The 18310-nt window shown below is 35.1% G+C and overlaps 1 protein-coding gene across 1 annotated transcript in view; it reads left to right on the forward strand.

Annotated features, from left to right (window-relative positions):
* The window catches only part of LRRC9 (leucine rich repeat containing 9), a 103523-nt gene that overhangs the window by 68413 nt on the left and 16800 nt on the right, over nt 1-18310 (forward strand). Inside the window, exons 24-27 of the mRNA XM_045822545.1 lie at nt 6509-6639; nt 10787-10895; nt 11578-11717; nt 15517-15653. Coding sequence (XP_045678501.1) covers nt 6509-6639; nt 10787-10895; nt 11578-11717; nt 15517-15653 — 517 coding nt within the window. The remainder of the gene's footprint in view (nt 1-6508; nt 6640-10786; nt 10896-11577; nt 11718-15516; nt 15654-18310) is intronic.

Raw genomic sequence — 18310 nt, forward strand, 5'->3', positions numbered from 1 at the left:
TGGACAGTTGGGCCTCTTTCTGTCCAGGGTTCTCTGGACACATAATCACATTGCCTTCTCTGGAGTGGAAGTGGAAACCAAGGGAGGACATAGACTCTTTCTACATACCTGAATTTTTAAAATTATTTTTACAAGAAAAGTACAGAAAAAAATTGCTAGCCCCTGACTTATAAAAACACTAATCAAATGTTATTTTTATGATTATGAAAGATGCAAAAGCAATGCTATTCCTAAACCTGAATTAATGTTTTTTAAACTTATTTTGAGATTGTATCATTAAGGGTTCAACCAGAAACACATAACTAGTGGGAGATGTGTGTGTGTATATGTATATTAAGAGATTATGAGGAGTACCTAACAATTGTGGAGTCTACCTAAGCAAGTCTGAAATCTAATGGGCAGACCATCAGGAAGAAAAGCATATGGGCAGCTCATAGTCATGGACCAAAGCTGCTGTCTGCAGGTAAATTTTTTCTATCTTTCAGGAAAGCCTCAGCTCTGCTTTAAACTCCTTTCAGTTGCTTAAATCAGGCTCACCTGGTTTATCCAAGATAATCTACTTATTGAAAGTCAAAGGGGGAAAAATTGGGACAACTGTAATACGATAATCAATAAAATATAATTAAAATATTTAAATTTTTTAAAATATAAAATGAAGTAAAAAAATTAGGAACATTGACTTGCAAGATACCATCACAGTAAAACACCTACAAAACTCCTTTACATTAATGTTTGATAGAACATTAGAGACTGTAGCTTCACTTACTTTGTAGCTCTGTTGTTTGATGCATACACCTTTTGGATTGTCACATCTTCTCAGTAGACTGACCCTCTCATCAGTATGTATGCTTCTCTCTGTCCCTGATAATTATCTTTGCACTGAAGTCTATTTTATCAGATATTAATATAGCCACTCCTGCTTTCTTTTCAGTAATGTTTGTGTGGTATATCTTTTGCCATCCTTCTACTTTCAACCTGCACATATCACTAAAATGTGTTTCTTGTTGACATCATACAATTGGGTCATGTTCTTTTCTCCACTGCCCATTTTTATCTTTAAAATGCTGAGTGTAGAGCATTTCCATTTCAGGTAATTATTCACATGAGTGCTATAGTCTGCCATTTTATTTTTTGTTTTCTGTTTGTTTCCTTTATTTCTTCCTTTTTTTTCTTTTTTGGAAAAACAAAGCTTCCAGAGAGCTACTTGGACATTTTATAAAATTTTATTTTGTTTTTTGTTTTTAATATATATTTATATATTATAATATAATATAATGTAATAATATTATATAATATAATAATATATTATTTTATGTTATATTATTATAATATATATTTATAATTATAATATATCATTATATATTATAATAATATATTATAATTATAAATATAACATTCATGATAAATATAATATTTATAAATATTTATAAATATTTATTATATATTTATTATAATATATTATAATGATTATAATAAATATAATATTTATAATTATAATATATTATTATAATATATAATATATTATTATAATATATTGTTATATTATAATATATTATAATATAATATATATTAAAATCTTTTTAAAAATATTTCCTTATTGCCTTATATATAATGAGAGAGAACCACATCAGACAATATGCTTTTTTTTAAAGATTTTATTTATTTATTTTTAGAGAAGGAAGGGAGGGAGAAAGAGAGACAGAAACATCAATGTGCAGTTGCTGGGGGTCATGGCCTGCAACCCAGGCATGTACCCTGACTGGGAATCGAACCTGCGACACTTTGGTTCGCAGCCCGCACTCAATGCACTGAGCTACGCCAGCCAGGGCAACAATATACTCTTTTACTTCAACTGATTAAACATAATTTTAAAAACTCAAGGGTGAAAGTTTATTGTTTTTAGATCTTCCCAGGATGCTTTCTTCTTTCCTGGTATTCCAAGAGCCCTCCTCCCCCCTCTCTCTTGTATTAAGAATTTCTATTAGCTTTTCTTTTAGGGAAGATCTGCTGTTGACAAATTTGCTTAGTCTCCATCTAACAATGTCTTAATTTCCTCTTCATTTCTGAATAATATTTCTCTGAATATAGATAGGATTTTGGGTTGACAATTCTTTTCAACCAGAAGAATGTGACATACATTCTCTCAATGATAACCACAACATTCTCTGGTTTCCAAGTTTTCTGAGAAAGCTGTTATAATTCATACTGGGGTTCTTTTATAGGTAAAATTCATTTCTCTCTCACTACTTTCTATATTTTTTGTCTTCAATTTTCAGAAATCTCATTAGGATTATATGTCTTAACGCAGATTTGGGGTGGGGTCCCTCTTTTGGGGTTTGCTCAGGTTTTTGAATGTGTAGATTTATGCTTTTTCCTAATTTGGAGATATTTCAGCCATTATTTCTTCCAATACTTTTTCAGCCCCACTCAATTTCCCCTCTCATTCTAAGAATCCAATGTTACCAATGTTAAATCTTTTGTTATGGTCCCACATGTTCAGAATGTGGTGTGTCTTGGTAACGTGAGGTTCATTTGTTTTAAAGTCTGTTTTCTCTCTTTTGCTCAGGTTGGGTAATTTCTATTGTTTTATATTTAAGTTCACTGATTGTTTCCTCCGTTCTGTCTATTTGGTTGTTAAGCTCATCTATTGTGTTTATTTGGTTATAGTTTTTTTCAATTCTAAAATTTCCATTTGATATTTCTTTACATCTTCTATTTTCTGCTGACCCTTTTTATTTCTTTGCTGAGAATTTCTATTTATTCATTTGGTTTAAGTATGTTCATAATTGCTCACTAAAACATTTTTAGATAGCTGCTTTGAAATCCTTGTCAGATAATTATAACATCTGTGTCATTTCAATGTTGATGTTTGTTGGATTGTCTTTTCACATTCAAGTTGAGATTTTCCTGATTCTTGGTATTTTAAATTTTTTCTATTATATTCCAGACATTTTGGGTATTACATTAGAGACTGTGGATCTTATTTAAATCTATTTTAACAAGCCTCCCATGACACTGCACCAGTGAGGAGATGGGGCACCACTATGTTGCTGTCAGGTGGGAAGTAGTAGTCTAGGTTCCCCCACTTGGCCTCTGTTAACAACCTAGAGGTGTGTGCTCCAACTGCTAGGCTAGCATAGCAGCTCACACTCCCCATAGATTTCCATTGACTCACCCTGATTGGGAAAGGCATAAGTGCCTTGTTAATTCTCCACAATCACATCATTATTACCGGGTAGAAGTGGAACAGGTTCCCCATGTGGTCTCTAGTGCGTTTAGATGCATTACTGTTGGGAGAGGATGAAGGTCCAGGCTCCTCATTCGGTACAGGAATGATGGAGGGGTTGCTGGGCAAGAGTTGAAATCTATGCTCCCATTCCTATTGGTGCTACAATTTATTTCATGGTTTTTGATGGAGTAAACCCATTATTGGGTTTAAAAATTTTTTAATTTAAAAAATATTCTGCTTAATCGGCTTCCCCTTTCCTTGTCTTTTGACCACAAAGAGCAGACCTTTTGTGGATTTTTTTTCTCTTATTGGTATTTTTGGACTTCTGGCTTCTCCAGCACCTAGTTCAGCATATATGGGACAAAAAGAAAACCCAAGTCTAACAAAAAAATTCACTTCAGTGCATTTCCTTTACTTTTACACTACTATCATGCTCATAACACTTCTGACACCAAATGTGCAGGTTTTTCATATATCATGCAATTCTTCAAAACCAGTTGAGTGTCCTAGGATTCATCTGAATTCTAACACTATCTACCTGGATATAGCATCAGATCTCAGAGGCTAAGGACTTGCTACCACAATACTGCCTCACCCCCACTTCAGATGCTATTACAAGTTGTCAATAGTGCTTCTGACTACGTGGCTCTAAATAGAAAGTTTACCTGCTTAGGTTTAAATAATTTGCTAGAGCAGTTCATAGAACTCAGGAAAACATTTACTTGCTAGATTACTGGCTTATTTTAAGAGGGTGAAATCAGGAACAGCCTGATAGAAGAGACACATAGGGCAAGGTATAGGAAGGGGATGAAGCTTCCATGCTGTATCCAAGCACATGACTCTCCCAGCACTTCCATGTGTTCACTAACCCAGAAGCTCTCAGAACCACCCCCCCTTTTGTGTTTTTATGGAGGATTCACTGTGTTGATATGCTTGATTAAATCAATGACCATTGATAACTGGTTCAACCTCTAGCCCTTCTCCCCTCCCTAGAAGTCAGGAGGTAGGACTAAAAATTCCAACCTTCTAATTGTGGTTGGTTCCCCTGGCAACCAGCCCCCATCCTTAGGGGACTTTCCAAAAGTCACCTCATTAATGTAAACTCAGGTATAGCTAAAAAGAGCTTCTTTTTTTATGTTTTTTAAATTTTATTTTAATCATTGTTCAAATACAGTTTTCTCCCTTTTACTCGAAAAGAGCTTCTTATACATAGCAAGATACTTCTTTTACCTTTATGGCTCTGGAGCTATTTCAGGAATCTATGATAAAAGACCAAATATTATAACAAAAGATGCCCTTATGGTTCTTACATAGGAGCTTACAAAGATTTTAGGAGGTATGTGCCAGGAATAGTGGATGAATACTAAATATATATTTCTTTTTATAAATCACAGTCTGACAGTCTACCCCTAAAGGATCTGTCTTTGAACATCGATCACAGCAAAATTATAATAAAATTCAAGAGATACTAGCATTATTACTACAATTCCATTATTATTATCCAGACCATAATCATACAGAAATGTCTCCCAGGGTAAAACCAATCAGATTTGCAGGCTTCCACTGGAGACTTGTCAGTTTCCCTTAGAGATGTGATCTTGAAAAATATAGCTTCTCCCTTTCATACATCTGGTATAATTGAGCCAAGAGACAATATCATCTTTTGCTTGGAGCCTCTTTGAGGTATTAATATAATACTGGATTTTTCTCATTATATAACTTATTTGTTAATTACTTTACTTATAATTACTATTTATTCTCTATATTCATACTCAAAATTTTCCACCTTTGGAAGGGAAGGTAGGTTCAGCTACTGTGCTGGTATAGAACAGACAGCCATACTAGTCTAGCAAGTACCTTCCCATCAGTCCACTCCTGTTCATATAAGGTTATATAGGCCCAGCACTAGTGTGGCTATTTTTGCCACAAGGTAATACAGCTATATTCACTGTTGACCCCAATTTTGCCAGATGTAATAAAGATAAAACCCACCCTCATCACGCTCTTAGGAATTTGGACATAGGGTTGAAAAACATACGTCTAGTTTCATTGCTTAGAAATCATCCTCCCAGCACTTGGTGCAGCTGGGGTCTTGTGACCACTGCATCAGGTAGGGGAAAAAAAGTTGAGGTGATGGGTGGGAAGAAGAAAAATAAAGTGATTATACCAACATTATCATCCTCTCTTAGCTGGAATTGCATAGTCATACCAGCTATCATCCTTCCCTGAACCCACTTCCCAGACCCACCAGAAAAAAACAGAAAAACCTATCCAGTGAGGACATACCTTTAGCCCCATTCATGTTCACATTGAGTGTGAGCACTCATGAAGGTGTGTAAGCCAGCCTTTCATATTTTTATCTCCCTCTGTTTTAGACAACCAGTATTTTAATTGCTCATTCCAATTCTCTATCAAATGTCTTTCTACCCATCATTGGATATTATTATGGGCTGTTAAGCATGTTCCTTGGTCTGATGGAATAACAGTCAGTTGTCCAAATTGCTGCAATACCTTCTATTCCAGTTCTTTTACAGCACTCTGAACATTTGCTTTTACCACTTGTACCCAGTGCACAGTCAGTATTTATTCCTATCAAGACCCATTTGTAGCCCCTTAGGGCTACCAGCCTCAATCTGACTTGCCAGCTATGTTCAGGGCCTTCCCCACAGGGGAAATCTGCCACTTGACCATCTGTAGTCTCTCTTTTGCTGGCAGACAGAAGAGTATTATTGATATTTTGTGTCTCAGAGGGTACAAGAGGAATGTGTATAGATTCAGCCCATCTCTGCATTGCTGTAGACCCTCAATGTCCACCTTGTCAATTCCAATCACCTTCCAAACCTAGTGGGGAGTTCTGATGGGCATCAAAAGGACCTGCTTTAATGTACCCCTCAAATTTCCATAGGACAATGCTCCATGTAGATAGACTTCTGATAAGCCAGATTTCCATTGCCCTCCTGCCTGACTGTCCACATGGCCAGGCCAGGACATTAGATGAAGACCAAATATATATTTCTTATTATAAATAACAATAACACATCAGGGAACTCACCATAATGTCATTCTTCAGGTCCCAAGGTCCCTAACTGGTCTGTCATCTTCTCTGTACCTTTCAGTTTCCTTATGTTTATTTTTTATATAATGTGCAGAAGGTTTAGTTGTACTTAGTAGAGGAATAGAGAGAATGAGTCCACTCCATTCTGACCTGGAACCAAAGGATTAATGTCATTTAGTCATCTGTAAGAGAAGACATCACTTTCTAAATGTCCTCATATATAGGACCCAACAGAGATTGAGTGTGCAAAAGATTTATTTGGTGGCAGACTAACTTCTGACATGATTGCAGAACGACAAGGACATTCGAACTTTACCCAAATGCAAGAACTAAATTGGACTTCATCATCCATCAGGTACAATCATTTTATTATAGGTTTTTAGCATTATAGTTAAATATGTGATTATTATAATTTTTCTTAGGTTTATAATTTATATGTCTTATACAAATATAACTGATAATTCAGAAAATTATCAGCCCTACTTCAAAATCCCATGCTAACTTTACCACCATTTGAAATACTCTAATAATTTTTATCATCACACACTATGCTTAAAAATGTCATCAATCTCTTTCTAAGACATTTTATTTCTCTTTTCTTTACAACCAAGCTTAGAATATACTAGGTTTGCTACTCACATTGAATCAGTCTAATTAATGCAATCTGGCTTCATTCCTCTGATGGACACTATTCTCATGAATATCATCACTGTCCTCCTGGTTAATAAATTATTTTATCACCTTTCTTCTTATTCTGCACTCAACGCAGACAGGCATCTTTAGCCATAGTTTTAACTTAAGATGATGACCCCCCAAATTTAGCTCCAATACAGGCTTCTCACTCGAATATCAATTGCTTTCCAGGTAGCCCAAAAAATAATATCCACCTATCGTTACCCAAGCCAAAAACCTAAGAGCTATTTCTGCCTCTCCTTTGTCCTCCATTTTTAAGTAGTCATCATGTTCTCTACAGTCTAGATTTTAAGTATGTCTCATAATTCCTGCTTCTTACCATAGTCACTGCCATTGGCCTAGGTTGGGAAATGAACTACTTTATAAACCTTCTTGATCATTTTGTTGTCATATATAGCCTTTCCTGCAAGACCATATATTATTTATAATGCCTTCTAAGATGCAAATTTTATCAGAATACTTCCCTTGTCAAAATTGTTCAGTGGCTTTCCATTGTCTACATAGTAAAACTTAAAGTCCCTGGCTTCTGGCCAAGATGGAGGCCTAGGTAGATACACTTTATCACCTTGCACAACCAAAAGAAGGACAACAACAAATTTAAAAACAAAAAATAACCAGAACTGACAGAAAATAGAACTGTATGGAAGTCTGACAACCAAGAAGTTAAAGAAGAAACACTCATCCAGACTGGTAGGAGGGGCAGAGATGGGCAGCTGGTGGGTGAGGGGCGGGTAGAGAGGACTTGAGGCAAGGCAGTGGCTGGAGGACTGGGCAAGGTGAAAGCTGGTGGAGCAAGTGGTCCTACATTTGCATGCAGATAAACCATGAGGAACAACTGGGGAGCAAACCAGATCACGTAACCCAGGGTTCCAGCGTGGCGAAATAAAGCCTCAAAACCTCTGACTATAAAAACCTGCGGGGGTTGCAGTGGTGAGAGAAACTCCCAGCCTGATAGGAGAGTTTGTTGGAGACAACCACAGGGTCCTAGAACATAACAAAACCACCCACTTGAGAATCAGCACCAGAAGGGACCAATTTGCTTTTGGGTAATAGGGGAAGTGATTGAAAGCCAGCAGAGCGCTGAGCAAGTAGCATTGTTCCCTCTCAGACTCCTACCCCACATACAGTGCCACAATGCAGTGAGTTGGTTGCCCCACCCTGGTGAATACATACAGCTCTGCCCCTTACCACATAACAGGTGTGCCAAGACAAAAAAAATATGGCCCAAATGAAAGAACAGATCAAAGCTCCAGAAAAAATACAACTAAGTGAAGAAGAGATAGCCAACCTGTCAGATGCACAGTTCAAAACACTGGTAATCAAAATGCTCACAGAAATGGTTGAGTATGGTCACAAAATTGAGGAAAAAGTGAAGGCTATGCAATGTGAAATAAAGGAGACTACATAGGGAACCAATGTGACAGGAAGGAAACTGGGACTCAAATCAACAATTTGGACCACAAGGAAGAAATAAACATTCAACCAGAACAGAATGAAGAAACAAGAATTCAAAAAAAGCAAGGAGAGGCCTAGGAACCTCTGGTACAACTTCATACATTCCAACATCCAGATCATAGGGGTGCCAGAAGAAGAGGAAGAGCAAGAAATTGAAAACTTATTTGAAAACATAATGGAGAACTTCCCTAATTTGGCAAGGGAAATAAATTTTCAGGAAGTTCAGAAAGCTCAGGGAGTCCCAAAGAAGTTGGACCCAAGGAAGCACACACCAAGGCACATCATAACTACATCACCTAAGATTAAAGATAAGAGAACCTTAAAAGCAGCAAGAGAAAAGGAGAATTACCTACAAAGGAGTTCCCATAAGACTATCAGCTGATTTCTCAAAAGAAATCTTGTAGGCAAGAAGGGGCTGGAAAGAAGTACTCAAAGTCATGAAAGGCAAGGACCTACATCCAAGATTACTCTATCCAGCAAAACTATCATTTAGAATGGAAGGGCAGATAAAGGGCTTCCCAGATAAGGTCAAGTTAAAGGAGTTCATCATCACCAAGTCCTTATTATATGAAATGTTAAAGGGATTTATCTAAGAAAAAGATGATCAAAATATGAACAGTAAAATGACAACAAACTCACAACTATCAACAACTGAACCTAAAAAAAAAAAAAGCAAAAGCCAAAACAAACTAAGCAAACAACTAGAACAGGAACAGATTCACAGAAATAAAGATCACATGGAGGGTTATCAGCAGGGAGGGGGAGGGGAGAAAATGGGGAAAAGGTACAGGGAATAAGAAGCATAAATGGTAGCTACAAAATAGACAGGGGGAGGTTAAGAATAGTATGGGAAATGTAGAAGCCAAAGAACTTATATATACAACCCATGGACGTGAACTAAGGTGGGGGAATGATGGTGGGAGGAAGGTACAGGGCGTAGGAGAATAAAGGGGAGAAAAAAATGGGACAACTGTTATAGCATAATCAATAAAAATATATTATATAAATAAATAAATAAAATCCCTTTTACTGCCCTCACTAGTGCGGCTCAGTCAGGGTTGATTGGGCATCATCCCAAAACCGAGGAACACTGGTTCGATTCCCTGTCAGGTCACCTGCCTGAGCTGCAGGCCAGGTCCCCAATTGGGGGCGTCCAGGAAGCAACCATTCAATGTTTGCTTGCATGTGGATAAAAAAACATTTAAAGTCCCTTTGTACAGCACAGAAAAACCTTTAATTATCTATTTTTATCTCTTGTAATCCTTACCTCTATTGCCTCATAACTCTTTATACTCCAGAAATTCTAAAATATACTAGTTCTTCAATCTTAAGATACAATCTCCAGTTATAAGATAGTGTTTCATGTTTCTTCCTTTGTTTATGCCTGTTCCACTGCCTAGAACTCTTTTCTAATTTACCTAACAAATGCCTATAAATTCTGCAAGTCTCATTTTAAGATCTTTCTCCCCTGTGAAGTAATCCCTGACTTCCCCAAATAGGTTTTTCTTCCCTAAAATACTTTACAATTAACTCTATTTATAGCAATTTTCCTTTTTTATTTTAGTTTTTTCTGGATCCCATTGCTTGAGCTCAGGCAGTGTTTTTTCATATTTGCTGTAACCTTTTCTAATGTGTTGTCTGCACTTAGGAAATACTAATGAAAATATATTGAATGAATGAATGACTTATTAATGGATAAAAGTATGTCATAATTATAATTTCAGAGTTTAGAATTTGTTTATACCCTTTTCTATTATGGCTCAAAGGAAAGTGGAACAATTATAAAGCTATGGACTAAGAATCAAGCATTCTATTTAATTACCAAAACTTCCTTAAAAGTGGAATGCAATAACAGATTTCAGGAGACCCCACAGAAAAACCTGTTTTCAAAGATTTTACTTGCTTTCTCCTTTTTTTCCCGTTCCTAATCCTTTCCTGGCTCTTCAGAAATAACCTATTTAATATATATCTGATGCAGTTTACAACCTGAAAATCTTATGATTTACAACCTGAATATCTTATGATATCAGCTTAACTATGACTTCATGAACATATGAATTTATAAAGAAATGTAAGATGTTTATTTTTTAAAGTTTTTTATGATAGTGTTATGTTTATGTGGTAATAGACATTTTTAAAGCAATGAAATTCTGTCATTTTCTTACATATATGCTCCTTTAGAAATGTATTTAGCTGATCATTTTGATCATACATATTACATGAAGACAATTCTTTTTCATAACATTTGCCAGATGAGGTTTTTTTTAAAAAATGCTTCTGGTCTTGTACATGAGGGATTCACTTATATAATTTTCCTATTAAAATTATAACTGTATTCCTTTGTCTAAATTCAGAACTGTGGATTTGATTCCAGTTGACCAGTTTAGAAATGTGTGTAATGTGAATCTACAGAACAATAATCTTACCTCATTCAGTGGGTTAATCTACTTGCCTAATGTGAAGGTAAGTCATAAATTTTCTTTCAGAGTTTTAAATGCAAGCTATATTCTTCTTTACTTTGGATTAAAATATATTTTCATGTTACTAAAGAAAAAATATTCCTAAAGTTTTTTTCACCAAACAAAAAGTATAACCTCCCAGAGGTGTTTTGGTTGACCTCAGTTTTATGTGATGGCCTTGTAAGCAGTAAACCTTACTCGGCTCAGGCGATGGGGCGGAGGGCTGCCTCAATAGTGACCACGTGTGGTGTGAAGTTGGAGGACAGTGCCGCGCTCCAAGCAGCCTCACTGCCTCCTGTCCTACAGCTTGACTGAACCCTCTCCTATGGTCTTTTAAACATCGAGAAATAGCAGTCTTCCAACTAAAGAGTTATTTCACCTAAATCAGGCTTGGAGAAGCCAGTGCCGATTGAGAAAGTTAAGCAGCTCTCTAGAGTCTCCATTATTTTGTTTAAAATCTTGTCATTTCCCAGCATGTCAGATAATTTTTAAAAAATCCAAAGCCAAATCCAGACAATTTGCAATATAAAAATTTGTCAATTTAACAGTGATAATATTAAATTATATTGTATAGTCCAACCATTTTAATAGCTTTTAAGATGTTAATAATCTCAAACCAAAGATTATATATACATATGGCAACACTGATTTTTAATGTCTGATTAATAAAGTATTCTTTTCGGTAGGTCTTATGCCTCAACTATAATCATATTGCATCAATCATGCCCAGACTAAAGCCTCAGACCCACTTGACCAACAGACAGCTGCTCTACCAGAAAGTGCCTTCAAGTGGCTATGGACAGCACGGAACTTCAAAAATGAACCGGTACTGTTCTTTTTTTTTTTTTTGACAATTATAAATAATATAGGTTGGGGATTTAAAAAACAGTAAGTCACATCAATGATATTGGTAACATACATTTAGCTTATTTTAATACTTATTTAATAGCTACATGCCACAGATGAACATCACAAATAAAAAGATACTCAAAGTACTCTCCTTTGTCTTTGCTTTTTCCCTGCTTCCCCCATTTGACATCCATATTGTAAAAAAAACAAAATGATAAAAATCTTGTATGTTTAATGATCTTCTGTTTTTTAAACTTAGATATAATTCACATACCATAACATTCACCCTAATGTACAACTCAGTGATTATTTTAGTATATTCACAAAATTGTGTGACCATTACAGCCATCTAATTCCAGGACAGTTTCACCACACCATAAAAAGAACCTCTAAATTAGGAGCATAGAGTCAGGTTTCTCTTAACATTTGTTTTGTTTTATTTCTAAATTATTTATCTGGTTACTTAATGTGCCAGCATCAATGGAAAAAATACATTATGAAGACGATGAGAACATACCTCCCACCTTCCTACACACTTTTAGTAGAATATAAATAAATATCCAAGTTAGACTACATTTATTACATTTTCCCCAATAAAGGGTATTTCTTGCATTTTATTACTTTTATTGAAATATAATTTGTACATAATAAAACTCACCATTTTAATCAATTTTGACAAATGTATTCAGTCATGTAACCATTACCACAATCAAAGTATGAACTATTCCTATTTCTAAAACTTTCCTTATATCTCTTTGCAATCTCTTCCCCCTAGATGCTAACCCTGGCAACAACCACTGATCTATCAGCTTTCTATCACTATACATTTCGCCTTTTTTTAGAATTTCATATGATTAGAATCATATAGTAAGTAAGCTTTTGTGTCTGAGTTCTTTCACTTAGCATAATTCTTTTGGGAGTTATCTTTTGCTTAAAGTGTCAGTAATTCCTTCTATTGTTCAGTGGAATTCCATTGTATAGACTATATGACAAGTTGTTTATTTATTTATGGTTGGTGAGCATATGGATTGGCTCCAGTTTGAGGCTGTTTTGATTAAAGCTGCTATGAACATTTAATTTATACACATCCTTTATATTGGGAACTATTCATATTTGTTTTCAACAGCCTTATTAAAATATAGATTACATACTATATTCACTCATTTAAGTGTATAATTTTTATAGAGTGGTACAACTATTACCACAATATAGTTTTAGAACATTTTCATCACACTCCAGAAAAGATCCTTCAGGTTCATTCGCAATCGATTTCTTTTTCCACCTCTAGCTCCAGGAAACCATTAACTCACTTCCTATAAAGTTGTGTTTTCTAGACATTTAATATAAGTGGAATCATACACTATATGTTCTTTTGCATCTGCCTTCTTATATTTAGCATAATGTTTTTGAGATTCATCCATGTTATAGCATGTATTAGTAGTTCACTTTTTTATTGCTGAATACGTTGGGTATTCCATTGTATAGATATGCCACACTATGTTTATCCATTCACTAGTTAATGAACATCTGGATTGTCCCCACTTTGGAGCTAGTATGAGTAATGCTGCTATAAACATTTGTGTAGAAATATTTGTGTGCACTTACATTTTCATTTCTCTTGGGTAGACACCTAGAAATGAAACTGATGGGTCATATAGTAAATTAATGTTTAACTTAAAAAATATTTTATTTACTTATTTTCAGGGAGAAGGGAAGGGAGGAAGAAAGACAGGGAGAGAAACATTGATGTGAGAAACATCTATCTGTTGCCTCATTTATACGTCCCAACTAGGGACCAAACCTGCAGCCTGGGCATGTGCCCAGACCAGGCATCAAACCCATGACTTTTCGGTTTGTGGGACAATGCCCAACCAACTGAGCCACTCCAGTCAGGGCATAATGCTTAACTGTTTAAGAAACTGCCAAACTATGTTGCAAAGTGGCTGCACTGTTTTACATTACCAACAACATTTTTAAGTATTCTAATTTCCCCATATATTCATCAACACTTGTTATTGTCTGTCTTGTTTATTACAGCCACTATAGTGGTTTTGAAGTGCTAACTCATTGTAGTTTTAATTTGCATTTCCCTCATGACTAATGTTCTTGAGCAGCTTTTCATATGCTTATTAACCATTATTATATCTTCTTTGGTGAACTGTTTAAATCTTTTGCTTATTTTTTATTAAAAATGTTTTTCTGCCCTGGCTGGTGTAGCTCAGTGGATTGAGTGTGGGCTGAGAACCAAACGGTAATCAGTTTGATTCCCAGTCACGGCACATGCCTGGGTTGCAGGCCAGGTGTCCAGGGGGGCTACCATACATTAATATTTCTCTCCCTCTCTTTCTCCCTCTCTTCCCCTCTCTCTAAAAAAAATAAATAAAATCTTTTAAAAATTTTGTTTTTCTTTCATTGATTCTAGAGGGAGGGGAAGGGAGGGAGAAAGAAAGGGAGTGAAACATTGATGTAAAAGAGGAACATCCATCGGCAAACTTTCAGTTTTCTGGATGACACCCAACCAATTGAGCCACACTGGCCAGGGCAAATCTTCTACTTATTTTTTACTTAGTTTGCCTGACTTTCTATTATTGAGTTCTTTAAATATTCTGTGGATATAAGCCCTCAGCTAAATATTATGATTTACAAGTATTTTCTCTCAGTGTGTGGCTTTTCATTTTCTTAAATGGCATCTTTTAAGAAATTTTAATGTTAAAAGTCTAATTTATCAACTTTTTCTCTAATAGATTGTGATTTTGGTGTTGTACCTAAGAATTTTTTGCCGAATCTAAGACCACAAAGATTTTTCTCACATTTTCTTCAAAGTTTTATGTTTTACTATTTTCTATTTAGGACTATGAACCACTTTGAGTTAATTTTTGTGTATGTTGTGAGGTCTAAATTCATCTTTTTGCATGTGATTATCCATTTGTCCCAGCACCATTTAAAATACTATCCTTTCCCCTGCTGAATTTCCATGGTACCTTTGTTGACAAGCAGTTGATGATAGATCTAACCGTTTATTTCTGGATTCTATTACATTAATCTATATATCTGTCCTTTTACCAGTACCAGACTGGTTTGATTACTATAGCTTTATAATAAGTTTTGAAATCAAGGATTGTAAACCCTTTAACTTTGCCTTTTTAAGAGATTATTTTTGATATTCTGGGTTCTTTGAATTTCCTTTCAATTGTTAGGATGAGATGGTTATTTTTCTGGGTTGAGGGGAGGCCTGCTGAGATTTTGATAGAGATTGCATTGAATCTATTGATCAATTTGGGGAGAACTTCCATCTCAATAATACTGAAAATAGATGGCATGGAATATTTCTTCACTTACATAGATCTTTATCTCAGCAATGTTTTGTAACTTTCTGTGTATACATTTTGTAGTTCTGTTAAATTTTCCTGAAGTATTTTTATTCTCTCTTATACTATTGTTAATAGAATTCCTAATTTCATTCTCAGTTTATTGCTGATATATAGAAATTCAAATGATTTTGTATATCAATTTTTTACCCTGAGATTTTGCTGCACTCACTTTGGTAAATTCCTTAGGATTTTCTAAATACAAGATCATCTCATCTTAGAATACAGACAGTTTTATTTATTCCTTTCCAATCTGGATACATTTTTTTCCTCTTCCTTTGCTGCTTCTTGGCTAATTGCATTCACTCTTGCTTTTCATTTTATGGTAAGTACATGCCAGACTGTCTTTTTATGATATAGCTGGTTTGAAATTAAGTTAATGGGATAAAACTTACATATGTGTTTCAGGGATGTAATGAACAATGAAAATTTGCCTCCAATAATGCACAGCTTAGAAGTTCTTCATCTGGGCTACAATGGAATTTGTAATTTAATTCAGCTACAACTAAACAGACTAAGAAATTTAAAATTCCTCTTTCTACAGGGTGAGTATCAACACTGTTGATGTGTAAGTCTTTGTTATTAAAAACTGACTTGACCATTATCTTTTTTGATAACAAAATACAAGCATCAACATATACTTAAAACAGATTCACTGACAAAAGTATTTTAGTGATCACAAATGGGGTTTTCTTGGGTTATTTACAAAAATAATGAAAATGTAACATTCTAGGACTATTGAATGCTGCCCTAGAAAATGCAATATCCTAAGACTATGTGCAGTGTTACATCATAATTTACTGCTATATCATATTCTACTTTAAAAACAATAGATAGTATCCAGTGAGTAATTCATAAGTACTTATTAAACCCAGAATTGTGCTAAGTACTAAAAAAGATACAGAAATACTATACTGTTGTAATTATATATAATTTAGATCCTTGCTCTAAAATAGTTTAAGATCTACCTGTAGAGGTATACTGAAACAAAGATAAATTAAGTTCTGACACTGTGTTATTAAGTGCAATAGAAGTTTAAAGAGAAATTGAATCATTAACCCCTCTACATATCTAGAACTTTTTGAAAGATTGATAGGATGTAGATTGAAGGTGAGCATTACCAAGAGTTTTGCAAGTGGGGTGGTGGAGGGGAGAGTCACAAGGGCAAGACTGTGGTGTCTATGGGCCAACATCTGAACAGGGACCAACCTGATGAAAACAAAGAATACACAGTTTTCTGAGAGAGTTATAAAGTTACTAAACATGACTGATTTGATGGATAATGTTCATTTTTGCAGTTGAAAATGGTAGGAATAGTAAATTTTTAGAAAACTAGCACGAGAAAAAGACAGGGTTTGGAACATTAGTATAACGATAAAAGGGATCAAATATGTCATGATTAAAGGAGACTCAGCTTTGGGTGGTAAACACACAGAGCAATATACAGATAATATATCATAGAACTGTCCATTGAAACCTGTATCATTTTATTAACCACTGTCACCCCAATAAATTTAATAAAAATAATTATTTAATGACACAGAAGAAAGGTTGGGAGATAACATCAGTGAGTCATGTGGGAAGTTGATCTCAGTAATTTTTTTTCTGAAAGACAGACTTTTCAAAGTATGTGACAGATAATGGCTAGTGAGGTTATAAGTAAATTTGGTGAAGTAAGTTAGGTTAAACATACTGAACAGGAGGAGATGATTCTGAGATCAGTCTAAAGTTAATTAAGACAAGGGCAAAAGCTATAGGGGAGTACATAAATGTAGACAGTAATAAAATGAGGCCATGCCAGGGTCCACAAGAGAGCTAAGGAACATGTTGTGTTAAATGTACAAGAAGGTAGGGAAGGTGGAGTCTTTGGGGAAGAGTACAGTTGGGTTGTGGGGAATCAAGTTAGAATCTTAAGGCTTAAGAGTCAAGTGTATCTAAAATTTAACTATTAGTTAAATAGGTGAGATTTCCTCTTTTTAAAAATATTTTATTGATTGTGCTATTACAGTTGTCCTAATTTTTCCTCCTTGGCCCACCCCACTCAGCACCCCCCACTCCCTCAGGCCATCCCCCCACCTTTGTTCATGTCCATGGGTCATGAGAGTAAGTTCGATGGCTACTCCATTTCCTATATTGTACTTTACATCCCCATAGCTATTCTATGACTATCAATTTATACTTCTTAATCCCCTCACATCTTCACCCATTCCCTCAAATGCCACCTCCCACCTGGTAACCATCAAAATATTCTCCATATCCGTGATTCTCTCTGTTGTTCTTGTTTGCTTAGTTGGTTTTCTAGATTCAATTGTTGATAGGTATGTGTTTAGTGCCATTTTATTATTCAGAGTTTTGATCTTTTTCTTAGATAAGTCCCTTTAACATTTCATATAATAATGGTTTGGTGATGATGAACTCCTTTAGTTTTTTCTTGTCTGGGAAGCTCTTTATTTATCTACCCTTTGAATCTAAATGATAGCTTTGCTGAATAGAGCAATCTTGGCTGTAGCTCCCTGCTTTTCCTAACTTCAAATATTCTTGCAGTCACTTCTAGCCTGCAAAGTTTCTTTTGACAAATTGGCTGACAGCCTTATGGGAACTTCCTTGTAGGTAACTAGCTGCTTTTCTCCTGCTGCTTTTAAGATTCTCTTTTTATCTTTAAGCTTTGATATTTTAATTATGATGTGTCTTGGTGTGGACCTGTTTCCATCCATATTATTTGGGACTCTCTGTGCTTCCTGGACTTACATGTCTATTTCTTTCACCAAATCAGGGAAATTTTCTTTCATTATTTTTTCAAATAGATTTCTAGTTTCTTGCTCTACCTCTTCTCTTCCAGGTATACCTATGATGTGAATGTTGTTTGACTTGAAGTTGTCCCAGAGGCTTCTTACACTATTCTCATTTTTTTCCTATTCTTTTATCTTCATATTGCTCTGCTTGGTTGCTTTTTGTTTTCTTATGTTCCAAATCATTGATTTGATTTTCACCTTCATCCACTCTAGTGTTGATTCCCTGTAAATTGTTTATTCCCTTTAGTATATCCTTCATACAAGCCTGGCTCTTTTTTATGATGTTGAATTACTGAGTTCTTTGAGCATCCTTATAGCCAGTGTTATTCTGCATCAGATAGATTGTTCATCTCCATTTTGTTTAGTTCTTTGGGGTTTTCTCACTTGGGCCATGTTTACTTATCTCCTCA

Source organism: Phyllostomus hastatus, unplaced genomic scaffold (assembly GCF_019186645.2).
Source record: "Phyllostomus hastatus isolate PE091 unplaced genomic scaffold, TTU_PhHast_1.1 phas_scaffold_501, whole genome shotgun sequence".
Classification (NCBI taxonomy): Eukaryota; Metazoa; Chordata; class Mammalia; order Chiroptera; family Phyllostomidae; genus Phyllostomus; species Phyllostomus hastatus.